We start from the raw sequence: 19144 nt of genomic DNA, 5'->3' as shown, positions 1-19144 counted from the left end.
GACAGATAATTAGATATTTTAACTTTGTGGTTGGTACAACTGATGAGTCTAAACTATCTATGGTGGGGGGTGTTGCTCTAGGGATGACAGTAGTGGTTGGTCAATGTATACTGTTTTTCAAGACAGAAACCTCAATTTGTATAAAATGTGGTTCAAATGTTCATGGTGCCCAGAGGATGAACTTTGTGTAAATTGTGTTTACCTGACTTCCTTATCCCCCGCATCAAAGTCGCATTTTTCTTTGAAATATGTTTAGAGCTTAAAAACGGATTGCCTTGGGATTTGTGTACATCGAGTTACGTTCCCCTCATCATGAATTTCTTCTCTAGGGCCATCATTGGGTTAAAACGTTCCTTGTCCAATACTTTGTTCTATGATCAACCACCTTCAAACCTTTGACATTCCTGTTGGCTTTAGCTATGAAGCCTTTTATTAGAAGAAGAATTTATACTTTATTAATTATTAGCATACCATGCTAACATGCACAATTTTGATTCAGCTCACAAAATGTATTTTTTAATCTGCAGCATGTTAGCATTGTCAATATTTGGATGTTAGCCATTAGCTAAAAGCACTGCTTTACTTACAGAACAGCCTGCATGCATACTCACTCGTCTTGTTGTCATCCTCACATTCTATTGTTCTGGTGGCGTTTAACCTGGACTGACAATTGGCTATGACACCAATTACAATGTCACCTCAATCTGTCAGGGGACACTGCCTGCCTGCCACAGCCTCCCAGAGACTGGCCCACTTTCAAAAAGGGAAAATGCACGTCATTAGGCTTCAGAAAGGGAACAAGCTGTGAGGGCGAATAACTGGCCTGAAGGGCTTCACAATCTACTACTGATTGCACAAGACTCTTGTGTTTGCAGCTGTTTGATTTACGGCCATTGCTGCCCACTCATTTAATCCAGCATCCAAAGACTAGTGTGGGGATTAGAGCATCTGATGGATCATTAGTCTGTTGCCTTCTAAAGCGAGAGGTCATGGTTATGCAATTGACACTTCAACAGATGGTAACAGAAGTAGAGAAGTTAGAGTGTGAGTTAAATGCATTTTTCTTACATTTCCTTTGAATATGGGTGTTAATCATGTACTGACTAAAGAAAATATTAATAGTTTTCATGGGTAGACAAACGTCTGCTCTGGCATTCACCCAGTATTTTTTTTTTACTTGTGTGAAGATGCTGACTGCACTTCACAGCTTCTGTGAGATCCCAGTAAAGTGGATCTAATGCACTTTCCTCCGTCAGTCCCACAACCCAAGGGACGCCTGAAAATACAGCCCAAGAAAGCTCTACGTAACACAAGCTGTCAAGAGAACACTGCTCGGTTGCACTTGCATTCATATTTTCCCTCTTAATAATTTATGTGAACATCTTGTGCAAATGAATAAACCCGGTCCCGCCCTGTCTTTCCTGCAAAACTTTTTTTTAACCTACTCTTCCAGTTCAGCCATTTGTTTCCCTGTAACTAACCTGTAAGAAGACCAGAGGTACAGATTTTTTATCATGCTTTATTAATAAAGATACAAGGACATTTGATGTAAACCAACAGTATTGCACATAGCTCAGGCACATAACAAGTGTCAATTGCTTTGAAGCGAACTTATTTCTATGAACAAATACACAGGCTTTAATGAATAAAGCTCTACTCCTGGGGAGGAACAAAAATATATATATATACACTTCTTCACAAAACAAGAAACAGTGAACTCACATTAAAGCTTTGGCTGAAGGTTTAAAGTTTCCTTTTGAACATTAACTCAAAAACAGTTGAATTCTCAGAACCCATCAAACAGGAACTAACATTCAATCTTTCTCCACCAACAAATCTCATTCTAACATAAACACCTAGCTTTCCAAACACAGGGACAACTAGGGACACCACAGGACGATGATATCACTTAACCATCTACCCAGATGATTAGCTTATACATGGAAATGATTAATAAATAAATAACCCCTTAAAAATAATCCCTTTCATGTCACCATTTCGCTTCAACTCATGGTGAGTGTACAGTGCAAAGAAACAGTGTTGGAACCAAAAATAACTGCATCAAGTGTTCAACAAAAAAAACCAACAAATCTCACAAATACTCTCGAGAAAATGCTTAAGTGCTTTCAGTTCAAAGTTAGGCGTGTGCATGCGTGGTTGAAGCCTTTACACATCCGGCCTGTGAGAGACTTGACGAAGAGAGTGCAATCCCATGATGCAACAGCCCCTGATAAGCGCAGCAATGTTGTACACCGGAGCGCTTCCGTCCACGCCGTGCCGCGAGTAAAGCCAGGCCACAGTTGGCAGAACCGGGGCTGCCACGGCAACCAGATCCACAAAAAAGCTGTTGCTCCAGTAACGCTTTCCGACCACATCCAGACCCGGTGACAGAAGAGGTTCCTCCTCGCCCACAACAAAGTCCAGTTCCTCCATGAAGCGGCGGCTCTCTGCAGGTTCAGAGCAGCACATGCCGGAGTCGGTGGAGGTGTCGGGGCTCTCTGGGGTGGTAGGTGTTGGCATGCTGGGTGCCAGAGGTGTGGATTCGGGGAAATTGGCAGTGGAAGAAGAAGAGGAGGCGGGTAGGTTTGGGATGCCCAGAAGGTTGGTGGAGGCTGACAGAGCTGTGTCCCCGGTTGTTCCGTGAAACTTCAGCAGCTGGAGGAGCAGAGCCTGCAGGTCTGAAGATATGGGCATTATTTCAGTCTGGATTTCTTTATCTTCTGTGTACTGCTGGGAAGGTGCGCTTGAGGTGACCGCAGTGGAAACTGTATTTGGTAGATCTGGTGGCGGTGCAGCAGACTCATCAATCAACTGTCCCTCTTCTGTTATGGCAGACACCCCAGGTCCAGACTCTGGCATTAGTGTAATACTCAAGTCCTGACTGAAATCCACTGCAGTGGACATGAGGACCTGCTCCAAAATGTCCTCTCGGTTGGCCATCTCATCGTTCACCAGCAGCCCACTGTCTGCCATCGCCTCTGCCCCTTGTTCCCCGAGCTCCAGTCCGACCTCCTCCTCCTCCATCTTCTTCCCACCACTATCAGGGCTGTCGCACATGAAGTCTAAGGTGTTGTCATCTTGGAGGGTGGAACCACTTTGGGCGAGCTCCATGCTTTGCAACAGGGATTCCAACTTCCTGTTTTGGATGTTGATGTCAATGAAGTACTTCTGGATACCTTTGTCTTTCTCCATCAGGCTGCTCTTCATGGTTTCCACCACCTGACGCAGCTGCTTGATCTCTTTGCGAGCCTCTTTGAGGGACAGCTGAGCTTCCACACGGTGACACTCCTCTTCAATCCAATCTTCCCTCATTCTGCAGAGCTGGGACTTGAGCTCATCAATCTCAGTCTCCCTAACATAGATAAAATAAAGTGTTCAGTTACTTAAGGAATGCCGTCAGATTTTGAAAAATACACTAATTCTGGTGAGTTATACACTGTATACTGATATTAAAAATATTACCATTCCTTTCTCAGAGATAAATAAAAAGCATCTACCTGATTTCAAGGACCTTTAAATAATAATACAGGCAGCAGGGGAGTTATAGCGACTGAAACATTGAAAAAATGCTGTGGAGACCACAAGTGAGCTTGTAACTGTGACTCGTTCGTTCAAAAATCATAATAACCCTAACCCTAAGTAATGCCAAAATAATCCAATGCAAAAGGCAAAAAATAACAACCTCAAAATCAGTGATGATGAAAACAATGACAATGCAGTCACCCTCTTTGTTTTGACACTTGCATAAATAATCAACCCATTTAAGACCTATTATATCTCTTACAGAAGTAGTGGCAATACTAAGCTGCAGTTAGAATCATGATAGTGAAAGTTATGACAAAAAAGTCTTAAATATAAAGCCCATGAATCTACAGGAATGTTGTTTGTGCGCTGGCCTTGCACATACAAACCCTACACAACCCCCCTTAAGCTTACAATGCTTTCATGCACTCAAATATCAGTTACTGAGTAACCTACAACCATCAAGCCTCTGATGATGATGATGATATACAACAGAGCAATTAAAATTGTAGACAGGAAGCCAATAAGGTTTCTTCATTGTCATGTTTTTAAAAAGTTAAATGTTTTGATATTTCATCAGCATTATACAATGTTTTTTTTAATCTAGATTTGTGATGGGAGAGTGGGTAGAGTAGGAAACCAGGAAGTGACAGTGGATCACGGGCCTCCCACTTGGAGGGCTATAGTCTCTGTACATGGGGCAAGACCTAACAGCTAGGTCGCCTGCACCCCTGAATATAGTCTTTTTTAGATGATTTACATAATCCAAAACCATTTAGTGTACTTGTTCATGTAAATGAAGCAGAGCAGATCAAGTACATGTTTCAAATGAATTACTGTGATTGTAGAGTGCATATTTCTATAGTTTTAACAAGCATCTTATGTAAGTCATTTTCCAGTGGTTTCTCACTTCACAGGAGGATGTTAACGGTTGAGCAGAGCTGCAGTAGGCATTATGTCACACTATGATTTTACTTTCCCCCTGATAAAACTACTATTATTCTGCCTTAAAAAAAAAAAAAAAGCAGACCAACAGATACAATTTGAGGAGCGACTGTGCTGCTTAACTGACCTGTCATGCACTCTGTTATCAGACTCCATCAGTTTGGTCTTCAGGTGTCTGATGGCCACCTCCTTCTGCTGTAGCGGAGTGAGATACTGCTCGGGGTTTGGGGGTCTGATGCCATGGTTGTCTCCACAGGAGTGGTATCGACCCAGGTTCGCTCTTCTGCTGACCACAGAGACAGGTGTGTTGGTGAAAGGCAACTTTGACCCCCCCTTTCCCTTAAAAACCAACATTATCAATCAGTTTCCAACTAGACATTTTGAAGCCACAGCAGAAAACAAACCAATTTGACTTTTAAACATAAAATGGCTCCATGCAGACAGCAATTTGTCAGACTAAGAGTGCTGTTAGGGCAGATGCTCTCTGAAGCCTGGAATTACTGTCTGACACAGGATTACTGGCATGTTGACTAGAGGGGAAAAAACCCCAGAAAAAAGGCTGGTTATCTAAATACAAGCAGAGTCAACAAAAGAAATCACCTTACCAGATAACCCCTTAATCTAGAAGCTAATTGCATTAGCATTTAAACGACCCCTGCATGTCCTATGATCAGTGTTTTATCATGCTCAAAGAGAACTGATAAAAGGATTTGTGGGGGGTTTTTTTCTATAGAGGATGAGTGGGTGGATTTGGACAATATGCAAAGCAGCATGTAAGCCCCTCTCTTTCCCGAGCCCAATATCCTAGCAACCTCACATGCTTGAAGCTTTGATGCAAGCGCTCTGCATCCCAGCCAGAAATAGAAACAGCCCAGGAGAAGGTACCATGTGAGAGGGAAAGATGTCACATGACACTTAGCCACGCAGAGGAAATGTCTTAAAGTGACAAGAGTGAAATTTCATGGGGGCTGTAAATGTGAGATAAAAGAGCAGAGATTCTGCCGCTGCACAAAACTTGAAATGCTAGTGCTAGTCGTTTATTCGGCTGAGAGAAGATTTTTTTGGTTAAATATTATGCAGACCTAAGTTGCCAACAAATATAAAGCCGAAGAAGTAAACATCTCAAGATATAGCCTGGAGCACCGTATCAGCAATTCACAGTGGTCCCAATCACTGTTGCACCTTCAGGCTATACAATTCATACATTAATTTTGCAAATCTGACATTTGTTTGACCCTGCAGCACCACAAATCCAAGGCAAAATAATATAATCCAGTTACAATTTGGCTGCAACAGGTAGGGTCACTGTCTGGGCATCAGACATTTGCTTTTTTTTCCCCCCAAAAAATCCTCATTAATCCTAACCACAGCCAAATCATGACCGGTATAATCCCAGACGGATGCGAGAGAGGAAATGATAAAACAGTCTGAGCTTAATCCAGCCCACCCCTATAGTCATCATTATACTGCACATTGCCTGAACCACAAAACAAATCTCTCAAGTCTTTGAAATCCTCTTGTTTCTCCGACCAAAGGGTGGATTTGTAATGAATCCTCAAGGATAGAGGTTGGAGATGATCCACAACTTTATACCTACGGTCTTTACTCTGTGGTTTTGAATAATTAATCACTTTAAAGTCTTGTTTAGTACCTGGATGTGGGGCTGGAGTTGCAGCTGCTGCTGTTGGTTGAAGAGTCCACTCTGGGAGGGGTCCTGCAGGGAGCATAGAGTTCTGCATCCCGGTTTGCCGTAGGGCTCCCCGCTGGTTTGAACACTGGGAGTGGTCTTACGTGGGCCCCACGACTTTATAAAGGAATGCACAAAATAAGGATTAATGGCTACATGATGAACACTTCAGTTCTACTTAAGAGAGAAGTTTCTTTGTCTCGGCAAACAGTAATGAAACACATATTCATACCTGCGTGTTGGTGCTTTCTTTCCAGCTGAACTAAAATTGAGGCTCTCCTTGGCCTTCAGGCTGCCTGTGCTGCTGGACGAGCTGAAGTCTGCTTCACTACCTAAAGGAAGAACCATCAATGTGTTTAGAGTATAGCAAACTCACAATAAAACTTGTAAAAGGCTATATAAAATAAAATTAAAATATCATTAAATGTAGACAAACTATGAGGAAACACAATACATATTATTCAATTCAGTACACCAAGAGTTTTGAAGATAAACCCTTTTTTTAGTTTTGAAAAGAACTGGTGGTTTCTGCATGCTAATGTTAGCAAACATTAGATTAAAGCTAGCTAATATTAGCTAACTTTGTATAATGTTGTCTCTTAGGCAACTTAATATCTTTAACTTTGCTTCTTGTACAATATATTTAAACAATTCATCGTTAAAAATGTCACAAAGCAACCAAACCATAAGTAAAAATACTGAACCTCAGCAAGAAAAATGTTTTTTTCCCCTCTCACCTAGTCTCTGTGGTGGCTTCACACTAAATGCTAGTCCACTTTTAGTAGCTTCTAGCCCATAACATCAACATTTAGGCTATCATTTAGGTTTTTGAACTGTCTTCTATAGTAGTCTATCCCTTTGCTAAGACTGTCTATGTAGGCTATAGGCCTGTTAGAATCAAGTGAAATCTAGAAACTTCTACTAACATTAATCTCTGATCACCAGAGAGCAGTGCCTTTAACAAATACTCAGCTTCTCTCATGTGCCTCCCCCACAATCTAAATCATTGTTAGACTAATGTACGTTTGAAGATAAACCACTTTATGTAATCCCAAATGCCATTAACACTCAACTGTGGTCATGACCCCCTGTCATGAGATGTATCTGCACACTACATCGCCTCCTGAACATAAACACAATACTAGAACTTAAATCATTTCAAAATAGCTATTCCTGTGTTGGTTTTCAATTCAAAGCCATAGGCCTACCTGAGAGGCATCTCTTGCTGCCAAACAAAACCATTGTGCTGTGTCCAGTGATGACTGTGACAAATAAAATACTTGAGAACTAAGTGATCCTCCTCAACTCGGTGAGTCAAATGAGGGTCAGTGCACATTCAATCAGTGTAGTAACCTCCTGCTAATCAGTCTAATTGGCTAAGCTGCTGGAACTGCTTTTCCACCACCAATCAGCTTTCTTCTTCATTTTGACTCATCATCAGGCAGTTCTTCCTGCTTCTTCAGAATAAAATGTTTTTTTATTTATTTCAGGAAGAGTGCACTGCTGATTGTATTAAAATTCCAAAGTAGGCCTACTTGGCAGCTGCATGGCTGAAGCTTCTTATTTAGCTTTTAGATATTAGAGTGATATTGATCTTATACAAGTGAAACTCTCAGCAGGAATGTGTGTAAGGAGAGAACCATTTACTCCGGTTATTATTCTGCTCTAAGATAAGCAGCTGCTTCCCAACTAGTGTTTGTTGTTCAAGTCAACATACCAGGGAATGTGCTAGCTGCTGACATATGACAAAAACACAGTTATTGTTCTTTAGTCTGTAGGGAGTCACTGGCATGCAGAAGTATATGCAGTTTGCTACAAGTCTGTGCATGTACTGTAACATAAGTCACTGTAAAACATACAAAACCTTTTCATACAGTATAGGATTTGATAATATCAGTGTAGCCCTGAGGTGAAGATTTAAAATTGTCCTTTATCTTCATTTTGAATTTTCTGAGAAAAAAACCCAAAAACAAAACAATTTCTTCATCTTTCCATTATTATGTTTGTATCCATCTTTACCTCTGGCTTTCATGGCCGATCTCATCTCCCTCTTGTGTCTCTGGGTGCTCCTTGGTTCGCCGCTTCCCTCGGCCATCACCCTCACTCGCTTCACTTTGGTCTTGCGCTCCGGCAGTTTGGGAGAGGTGCGGTCACTCTGCTCTGAGCCTGACGGGGTTTTGGAGGGGGACACAGACTGACTAGTGGGGCAGCCGGTGTCATCTATTGTAAACAGGCACACAGACAGTAATAGCCTAAACAGACAGCGCGGGGCAGGCAGCGAACACAAGCAGGCAGCCAGAGCTCAAGGTTCAGCCCGGTCCTTATCTGTCTGATAGCACAACAGCTTTCACAACACACACACACACACACACATTTGAACCCCAACAAGTTATGTGTGTCATTAACTGAATTGAATCAAGCCAATAAATCTGCAATATGTAGAGATGAATAAGAGTTTTCTCAATTTTAAGAAAGCACATGACATTCTTCTTACTTTCAACGTATAACCCATTTTCATACGTCTTATTTCTTAACGTTCTTGCACTGTGGCAATATTTTGGAAACAGACTGAAACAAACCATCAAGACTGTGAGATTATATTCATTTATTTTAAGATATGATTAAAAAATGATCATCATGTAAAATCATTCAAATAACTTCACCTTGGAAACATGCAATGTGCTCAAATGTAAGCCACATTTAAATGCAAAAGTAGTACGATGTTAGATGTTTGAAACAGAGAGGTTAGTACTCTTGATTTATTTCAATACTATTTAAATATTTATGTATTTTTTGAAATTTTACTGATAGTTCTGAATACTTCTGCCACCTCTGCTGTCACCACACATACAGGTTAGGTTTTATTTGTTCCCAAATATTAAAGAGATACCGCAGCACAATCGTGCACCTTACAGCCCACGTGGAACAAAGTGATTTCTTTTCAGGTATAGGCTATGAACTCAGCTGTCCTCAAACTGACACTGAAACTCTTACCTGAACAAAAGCTGTTGGTGCTGATGGTCCTTTTGGAGTGGTCTGAGCTCATGTCACACTCCTTTCCCTCCTCCTCTGAAAAAGGTGAATCAGATAGAGGGGAGCCTTTGTCTTTTGGTCTGTTGGGATGGAGGACCAAGCGTGGGATGCGGCTGCGAGGACTTCCTTTCTCTGGTGACTTCTTCTCCTGTTTAAAGCAACATCTATCAGTGCTGAGGCAGGGCTGTAGCAACTCAACTTTATTATTTTTCTGGTTTAATGCTTTTAAAAAAACATTCTGGAAAGGACTCATTCACAACATGCAGAAAGCCATTACCAAAAGCATTGACACTAACCTCATATTCTTGGAATGGTCCCATTGTGCTTCACGTACTGTTCTCTCCTGATGAGCGAAAAATAGAAGAAGAATCAGGTGAGTCATTTTTCTGTGGACTGTGAATGTGGCAGCATCTTGATGTGGAGCTCAAACTGTTCCCAACAAGGGCCTTCTGTCTGAACGCTGTTACATCACTAATTCAACCCCCCACACATACACACTCTCACACACACACACACACACACACACACACACACACACACACACACACACACACACACACACACACATCCTGCCTGGTACAGATGGCACAAGAAGCCCAGAGCCAGCCACTTTTACACGTCATCGCTAAAAATATACAGACAAGTACCTTTTCAAATCAGAACAGATATTTAACTTCTTTTTGGCACGACAAGATATGGTGCCGGTTTAACAAAGTCGGTAAATCATCCTCTGGGGAACATGAATGTTTATACATAAATTCATCCATTGAACATAAAATGTTCAGGTCAGGACCAGAGTAGTGGACCAACTTACAATCCCTTATTGCCATATAGCTGTGCTGCTAGCATGAAGCAATTTCATTTGAGAAAAACTCAATTAACACGGCTAATGTGTTTTCAAAAGGGCAGAGATTTCACAGACTACAAAGACACAGGAAATGCCTGATCTTTTTTTCTTCCATCGATTCCATTTTGGATTAAGTTAAGTAAATACAACACAGTAAAAGATGAAAGGTGTCCTACTTCAGTACCTCCCTCTGTTAAGATAAACTTCAGTAACTCTCCTTATCAGCTTCCTGAACAGGAACTGTTGGGCTGCTGCCAAAAGTGCTTCTTTCACTGAGATATTAAAGATGATTGAGCAATATTACATACACAAGTAGAGACCAAAGTAGAACTAAACTCTTATCTAACACTGAACTTTTGGTTGGGCACACACACATTAAAACAAGGAAGTAGCATATTTTATTGATGCTTTTGTGCTAAATAATGCAGATTTTCTGTCACGCTTGAATCAACTTTATACAATCACTTCACTTCCCTCCACGTCTATTTTTTTCTCCTCGAAAAGGTTGTTGCCTGAGGGGGTTAGTTGCGTAAGCGCATTCGTGTTTCCCCCTCTTTTTTGCATCTGATGATGTAATTGACCCCAAGGTCTCTGTGTTGCTGACGCATCAGTGAATCTGAACCTGTCTTCTACTTCCTTCCTCTTTTTCTCCCCTCTACAGATGCAAGTGTTGTCCTGATTTCAACTCATCTCCCCCCCCAAAAAACCAACATCATTAAAAAAGTGATATCACCTCTTAATGCCCTACTTAAGCCACATTTCCTGTATGAGCAGCCAAAGACAAATACCTACAAATTATTTTTTTCTAACCATCAAGGCCCAAAGAGGATTGCAAAAATAGAGCAGAGAGCCGTGGGAATCAAGCTCCACCTCCTTTAATCAGCCTCAAAAATAGATTGGGTTCTGGGTGGCCTGCAGTTTCACTTTCAGATTTCGGTATCCACAGCTTCACCATACAGCAGCAGGGCCCAGCCTGCCTGGCACACTGGCACAGCAGAATTAGATTATCGGCATCAAGCAGGGCAAAGCAGCCAGAGTCATGCCCTAGCAACAGTCTTAGCAACCGAGCTACATGAATGTCTCAGGCTAGATGGGACCAATTATGAGTAAATGTGTAGAGAGTGAAGGCTTCTGCCGCTCATCCTGATACACTGTCCTTCACTGAGAGAATATATCTGGAGTGTGCTGAGGTGATGTGTGGGTGTTCACCATTCAGCTGTGTACTGTTTTTCTCTGGCTGAATGAACAGTCTGTCTTTTGGTCTTTAAGTCTGAGCTCAGGGAGCTTCTGTATAAACTCAACAAGCTCTACTGACTTACATTCCAACTGTTATGCAAATGACATTTTAGAAACCATTTGAGAAACTTTGCTTTTCAACAGACTTTCTTATGATGAGTGCCAAAGATAATTTTCATGAAATCTTACAGAGAGAAAGCAAGCCAATGTTGGATGGCTGGATGGATGGATTGATGGATGGATGGATGGATGGATGATGATGGATGGATGATGATGGATGGATGGATGGATGGATGGCTATGGATGGATGATGGATGATGGATGATGGATGATGGATGATGGATGGATGGATGGATGATGGATGGATGATGGATGGATGGATGGATGATGGATGATAGATGGATGGATGGATGATGGATGATAGATGGATGGATGGATGGATGATAGATGGATGGCTATGGATGGATGGATGGATGGATGATGGATGGATGATAGATGGATGATAGATGGATGGCTATGGATGGATGGTTTTTAAACATTTCCAACATGAAATCTGTTTGATAATTTAAAATGGTGAGGAGTTGGAAACAAAACAAAAAGATTTGATGAATAAGGGGATCAATATTTAAATAGAAATGTTTCTTGATCAGGAATTGAAGTTATGAAAAAACGTTTAAAAATGAATGCAACTAAAAGCAAATATAACATTTTCCGGGAGCTGGTAACAAAAAGAACAAAAAGTCATAGATAAGTTGTCAAGAGCTAAACTAGTCAAACTATGTTTTAGAATCACCTCATACTATTTGTCCCATGTGCGTTCTTTCTTTGCAAAAAATCCCTGAAAGAATAGATACTTGATCAATTTGAGATGATACAGTGGCATACAGATACTTGAACACTGTGCTGTCTGTGTTAAAATTGAACTTTTCCACCTTCACTGTGATGGGACTAAATCAACATTATGCATTCACTCCTCTGATCCATCCCTGATAATCTGCTTGACTCCAGACAATGTTGATTGGCTACCTGCTGAGGGACAGGCTAAATTTTACCTTAAGTTGCAAACACAGGATTTTCAGCTCTCTTTGAAATGACCAACAACCAAACTATCTGCATCATGACACACTCCCTGCTCATACAAACACATGAAAAGTGTCCTGATCTCATTTTAACAGATGTTTCAGGAAAAAAATGACGACTGGATGGAAGCTGTCAGTCATGTGTACATGACTGGTAAACAAGTCTTTAAGCCTGCATTTAGGCTTTTTCCCTCATCCAGATGGTCTGCAGCATGGAGTGGGCGTAAATAATAATAAAGTCCTTAATCCTTCCTCATCTATGTGCTCTCTAATATTGCCACAATATGCCACTAATGTGAAGCTGTTCATTGCAATTTGAAACAAGCACAACAATAAACTCTGTTTATTCTGAAGATATGATGATGAATGAATAGGCAATTAGTTTTATTTCAGAGATGAAGACATTTGAGTCACAAATATGAACTCCTCAAGTGACAAACATTTTATGATATGACAGGAAGGGACGCAACACGACCCAACATGACAAGACATGATGATATGACCCAATAAGATATGATACATTTTTTTGTCCCTATATGACAACCACAAATCCACAATCCATATAAAACACAACAATGACAGCAAAATAAGTCAAATATATTAACATGATGAAGCTAAAAAGATAAAAGCCATAAGCTTAAAGCAGCAACCCTTCCTTTTTTTTAATCACATAGTAATGTATTGGAAAATGTTTCTTAGATTTCATTCTCTTCTAAGCAGGATCTTATTCAAAGCACTTGCTCTGTAGTTCAACAGCTTTTGCATCATCACTCTCCCTGCATGATGTCATCACTGATGATCACTTTTGCTGCCAGTATTCTTCCAGAGAACATAAGGTTGGTATGACACCAACACATGAATTCATTACGTGTATTTCTGTCCATCACTGAAGGGTTATTAGGCATGTGCCAAATAGAAAAACACAGTAGAAGTGATTCCATATCCTTTTTAATACTTACTCTAAACTAAATGTAACATCTTCGGCAACAACCGCCCTTCAAATAAGCCCCTGGTCTAAACAATGAACCCTTGAAAGTGTCTCCCATGTGGTCGCATGTTTACATGCCTCTCTTTGTTTTCCCCATTTGACACCAACGCCAATGGGTTTTTTTTTAAATGCAAATTTAGACATCTTCGTGTCCCAGTATCACCTGACAGTGATAGCATCTTCTTCCACAATGCCTTTTTGTTTTACATATTATTATGTTGTTTCCAGCGGGGGGTTTGTTTTGTTTCATGCAGCGCCCCCACAGAAACTGGATGTTTTTCTCAGGCGCCGAGATGCCACCGCCTCGAATAAAGGCTACGACTCAGGAATTCAACAATGATAACATACGAAGTCAACTTCAGCCAGGCATAATCTGACCACATTTCATACAAAAGCAACGTTAACTGTTAAAAAACACGTCAGAATTTATATAATTTGACAAATGACACGATCCTGAACTTGTAAACATCTCCTCCTGACCTCACCTGCTCCCATCCTCTCGATTGTTCATTTCATTTTTTTCGCCCTCTAGAAATAATGGGATTTTTTACTTTTTTTCTTCTTCTTCCATGAAGGTAAATTAAAAAAAAAAAAACAAGGCTCACCTGGATGTCTGGTGATGATTTTCCTTAGAATAGTGCGCATCAGTCGGTGAAGCACAAAGGGTCGTTCCTTTGCTGGTGCTCCGGCGGTGGCAGCCTGCGTTCTGCTGCTGTTGGGTGGAGAGAGTGCTGACTGAGGACACGCACGATTGGACAAGAAGAGAGACCACTGACTGTGCACGCGCAATATGACGACCATCCCAAGTGAGTTACATAATGCATTCAAGGCATTACTTAACCACTGAATCCCCTCCAGTCCAACCACACGCTTAATAGGTTATATGTTCTGACACGTTTATTCTGCACATGCGTAAATCTAGAACAGGGTCAAATAGCATGTGGGCCAAAATATACAGACCATATCGTTTTTATCTGAGAGGGTTTAATATGTCCTCATTGATATTATTCATAAACATGACGTTGACGAAGATGTGCTCATCATTGATGCTTAATGGTGATTGATAGTTTAATTATCTTTCATTTAGTTTCTGACAGTTTCGCGTTATTACAAAGCCGGTTTGACGCACAACATGACATAGCCTACAGGCCAAGTATGTGTTGAACACCGGCAGGAGGTCTGTGTGTACTGTGTTGAACTACCTCTCAGTGTACGAGCCAGTTTGCTCTCCATGGTGCTGAAATCAGGAATGAAGCAGTTTCTTATGTCCTCATTTATTCATGTCATGTAAAAATCATTATGGCAACAGCCTGAAAACTGCGCCATGAATCAAACAAAAAATTAAGAAAAAACCCCGACTGATAGTCAGTGTAGTCCAGATGAATAAAATATTTCAATGTGACTGATGAAATACCCAAACATAAACGTGCTTGGTCTCGCATTCGCAGCTGTTTATCATTACGCATGCGTCAAATTGGCTTGTGAAGACGCTCTGGGCACTCGGTGGTGCTGAATCATATGTCAACATGCGATCTGTCAGCAGCTGCTTCTCTTCTTATCACTGAGGCCCTCTGCTGGATGATGACGGACTTAACGGCTTGACAATAATATCCCAATATGACCTGAATCCCTATTTTGTGTCCCTGCAATTTAGGCTAAATGCTTGGGCTGCACTCGCACGTTTCTCAAGGTAATCATTTAATCAAAGAGTGACAGGCCGAATTAGGCCAAAACAAGTGCAAAATATATGCTGCTGCAAGAAATTCACCTGAAATACCGCCCCTAACGTTTTTCTCGAAAATAAGGACAAAAAAAGCTTGCAAAACAAATACCATGCAAAAGGTTATAGATAAAGGTTGGAACACTTTATAATAACCATCATCTATAAAGGGTAAATAAGGGTAAATAGATACTAAATTAACCGTGAGTTAATAGTTATTTACTGTTAACAAACAATGAAATGATAGTTAATAATGTTTGCTAATTATTTGTAATACTATAATTTATGTTATGTTAACAGTTTATTGATGTTCACATTATAACATTTCATACACTTTATAAAGTGTTTGTTAATGATGACCAAATGATTTATAAACCTTTAAGAGATGGTTTATAAAACATCTATAAACATTACAGAGACACATGGACCAGATATTTGTTCATGGTTTGTAAATATTTTATAAAGTGTCTATTAACATTATTAAGATGGTTATTATAAAGTTGGAACTGGAGATTATAATCCCTTATTAATACTTTGTAAAGCATCTATAAATTTTTTTAGATAGATAATTAATACTTTATCAATGATTAATAATTGGTTTATAAACCATCTACAATCATTATCTGGATGGTTATTGTAAAGTTGGAACTGAAGATTATAATACTTTGTAAATGGTTCATAAATAATGTGTAGAGCATCTATTAACATTATTTGGATGGTTATTATAAAGTTGGAATTGATGTTTATAAAACGTTAACAATTTCTTTATACATGGTTTATAAACCATTCATAAACAATATGTGAATGACTATTATAAAGTTGCAACTAATGCTTGTAATATTTATAATTAACAAAATATTAAGTGGTTTATAAAACATCAAGTAACACACATTTATGAACAGAAAGTCATGGGACTTCAAAAGAAGATAACACAACAACTCAGAAATGACAACTTTATTTTAATGCAAACACTTTTTCCCCAATTCTTGCAACAGCAAAGTTAACAAACAGCATATGAGGCCAGAGAGACACAAACAATCAATAAATTGACAAAGTCAGATACTGCTGCTGCTACTTCAATGTTTCAATGCTTCGACCCCTACAATTGTTGCTTGCAGCTATATTTGATTTGTATCTATTTGCTTCTGTAGCCCTTCTTACAGTTTAGTAATGGTCTAAACAGTTTTAGAATTTGATCTTATATGTTGTCATCAATGTGAATGTGGACCGATATCAAAAGAAACTAGATTGTTAAGAGCCAGATCATTTGAATATCAATAAAGAGCATTTCCACACCAGAATGAAAGTTTGAACCTGTATATTAAATACACAAAATATGGTTCATACATACATAGATAAACAGGTATGACAGATGTGAAAAATAACAAACTAAAATAATCAAGTGCGCACAAAAAGAAAACCCTTTTTGTCCCTTATGAATGTGTGTCAGTGTTTGTCATACCACACGATGAGCAAGGAAGGGAAAATCCTTCTAAAGTCAGAGTCAAAGTCACGATCCGGCTCCCCACCCAACCAACAGGACTGGGAATCTGTGCACTCTGGAAACACTGGAATCTGTGTATATCTGGATCTGAGGACAATCTGGAATCCGTAGTCCTCCGTGGAATGGACCTCGGGCTGTCCGATGATTTCCAACCCGTCACCAAAACCTGACCTATAAATGAGGACAGATAATTGGTCTCCAAAATAAATAAATACAAGTATTTTGGGCATTTTAGGGTTGCATCATGTCCACACTGGTGGAAATTTCTGTAACTAAATAATAAATAATAATGTCACCAAAATTGCAAATTGCATTAAAAAAAACAACTGGTTACCTGATATCATAATTCATGCACGGAAGGGTTAATATGTGCAAAAAAAATCAAACAAATCTGGGGTTTTCATGGTCAGAAGACTAGAAAAGTGCTGTGAGTCCAGTCCATTTACCATTTTGAATATATTGTAATGAAGTTTACCAAACCAAAGACTATTAAGTGCATGTGACAAAAAAATAATTGGCTAAAAATAAATCCCAGTTTTATATATTTTTAAAAAATGTAGATCGTAGATTTAAATAGTCTACTTCAAATCTCCATAGTAACCCAGGTTGCCAGGAGACGATTCTAAAATTAAGTAATTCGAACAGAAACAAAGTCAAAGTACTTTGAAACAAATCTCAGTGAGAGACAGCAGCAAATATTCACTGTGCTTTCAAAGTTTGATATTTTGGAGGATTTCTTGGACAAAGATCTTCATCAAGGACTTTTTGTTCTCCAAACATCGACTGAACATCATCACGAAGCTCAAGAGTGTCAACATGGACGACGTAAGATTGATTCTTTGAATAAAACTGTTTTACTGTCGACACGATCATAACTTTGAGATTAAACGAGGATTGATTAAAGTTTATTAAATGACATTTAAAACTCACATTAACACATGACAGACATTTCACACAAACTGAAAATAGTAACACAGTTTAATTTAAGGCTTCAGACCAGGTCGAGTTCAAATAGACTTTGAATGTTGAAATGTTGGTTTGTTTCTGTCTTTAGTGCTCCCACTGGACTGTCCACGACCCGGATCAGACCAGTCTGAGGGTCCCTGCAGCAGCCAGCTCTCCAGAACCGTCTCCACCCAGGTCCCCTTCTGTTTCTCCTCCTGCCTGTCCCTCTAACTGCTTGATCCTTGACCTTCAAGTGAGCTCCTCCTCTTCTTCCTCATCTGCCTCATCTTCCTCCTCCCCTCCTCCCCTCCCTCCTCTCCCTCCTTCTCTCCCTCCTCTTCCTCCTTCCCCCTCCTCCCCTCCTCCCCTGCCTTCTCTTTCTCCTTCTCTCGCTCCTCTTCTTGCTCCTCCTCTCCCTCCTCTCCCTCCTCTCCCTCCTTCTCTCCCTCCTCCCCTCCCTCCTCTCCCTCCTTCTCTCCCTCCTCTCCCTCCACTCCCTCCTCCACTCCCTCCTCCACTCCCTCCTTCTCTCCCTCCTCCACTCCCTCCTTCTCTCCCTCCTCCACTTCCTCCTCCCCTCCCTCCTCTCCCTCCTTCTCTCCCTCCTCTTCCTCCTCCCCCCTCCTCCCCTGCCTCCTCCCCTGCCTCCTATTTCTCCTTCTCTCTCTCCTCTTGTTACTCCCTCCTCCACTCCGCCCTTCTCTCCATCCTCACCTCCCTCCTCCCCTCCTTCCTCTCCCTCCTTCTCTCCCTCCTCTTCCTCCTTCTCTCCCTCCTTCTCTCCCTACTTCTCTCCCTTCTCTCCCTCCTCTCCCTCCTCCTCTCCCTCCTTCTCTCCCTCCTCTCCCTCCTCCACTCCCTCCTTCTCTCCCTACTTCTCTCCCTTCTCTCCCTCCTCTCCCTCCTCCTCTCCCTCCTTCTCTCCCTCCTCTCCCTCCTCCTCTCCCTCCTTCTCTCCCTCCTCTCCCTACTTCTCTCCCTCCTCTCCCTCCTCTACCTCCTCCTCTCCCTCCTCTACCTCCTTCTCTCCCTCCTCTCCCTCCTCTCCCTCCTCTCCCTCCTCTACCTCCTTCTCTCCCTCCTCTCCCTCCTCTCCCTCCTATACCTCCTTCTCTCCCTCCTCTCCCTCCTCCTCTCCCTCCTTCTCTCCCTCCTCTCCCTACTTCTCTCCCTCCTCTCCCTCCTCTACCTCCTCCTCTCCCTCCTCTACCTCCTTCTCTCCCTCCTCTCCCTCCTCTCCCTCCTCTCCCTCCTCTACCTCCTTCTCTCCCTCCTCTCCCTCCTCTCCCTCCTATACCTCCTTCTCTCCCTCCTCTCCCTCCTTCTCTCCCTCTTCTCCCTCCTTCTTTCCCTCCTCTCCCTCCTTCTCTCCCTCCTACTTCCTTCTCTCCCTCCTTTCCCTCTTCTACCTCTTCTTGCTCCTCTTCTCCCTCTCCCCCCCCATTCTCGCTCCTCCTCGGGCGGAAGGAGAGCCTCCACGGAAGCGTCCTCACTCAAGATAAGCTACTGTGTTGAGTAGAATATGATAAGATAGAATAAGATAAGTTAAGCTTAGATAAGTTCAGATAAGTTAAGTTCAGATAAGTTTAGATAAGTTAAGTTCAGATAAGTTTAGATAAGTTAAGTTCAGATAAGTTT

At 41.1% G+C, this 19144-nt stretch overlaps 1 protein-coding gene across 4 annotated transcripts; it reads right to left on the bottom strand.

Moving 5' to 3' along the window:
* Positions 1–1698: 1698 nt before the first annotated feature.
* Positions 1699–14121, bottom strand: sybu (syntabulin (syntaxin-interacting)). 4 transcript variants are annotated; one of them, XM_061051185.1, is made up of 8 exons: positions 13943–14121; positions 9484–9530; positions 9149–9335; positions 8174–8374; positions 6387–6486; positions 6119–6271; positions 4595–4753; positions 1699–3352 (listed from the first exon to the last, which is right to left on the bottom strand). In XM_061051185.1, exons 2-8 carry the CDS (start codon positions 9505–9507, stop codon positions 2167–2169), a joined length of 2010 nt encoding a protein of 669 aa, XP_060907168.1. In that variant the 5' UTR covers positions 9508–9530; positions 13943–14121; the 3' UTR covers positions 1699–2166. The 4 variants fall into 4 exon arrangements, with proteins under 4 accessions (XP_060907168.1, XP_060907170.1, XP_060907169.1 ...); XM_061051187.1 differs by having other exon boundaries at positions 8174–8320; XM_061051186.1 differs by having other exon boundaries at positions 4595–4750; positions 13943–14118.
* Between the last annotated feature and the right edge of the window lie 5023 nt (positions 14122–19144).

This window comes from Labrus mixtus, chromosome 11 (genome assembly GCF_963584025.1).
Source record: "Labrus mixtus chromosome 11, fLabMix1.1, whole genome shotgun sequence".
NCBI lineage: Eukaryota > Metazoa > Chordata > Actinopteri > Labriformes > Labridae > Labrus > Labrus mixtus.
The sequence above is the reverse complement of the archived record's forward strand: the minus strand, read 5'-3'. Positions and strand labels throughout refer to the sequence as shown.

Excerpts from the sequence above, each read along its gene's own strand:
- sybu (XM_061051185.1), bottom strand. The coding sequence starts at position 9,507 with ATGGGACCATTCCAAGAATATGAG. Across the intron at positions 6,272-6,386 it reads AAGAAAGCACCAACACGCAG|TCGTGGGGCCCACGTAAGAC; the intron begins GTATGAATATGT and ends TCCTTTATAAAG. Across the intron at positions 3,353-4,594 it reads GATAACAGAGTGCATGACAG|GGAGACTGAGATTGATGAGC; the intron begins GTCAGTTAAGCA and ends TATCTATGTTAG.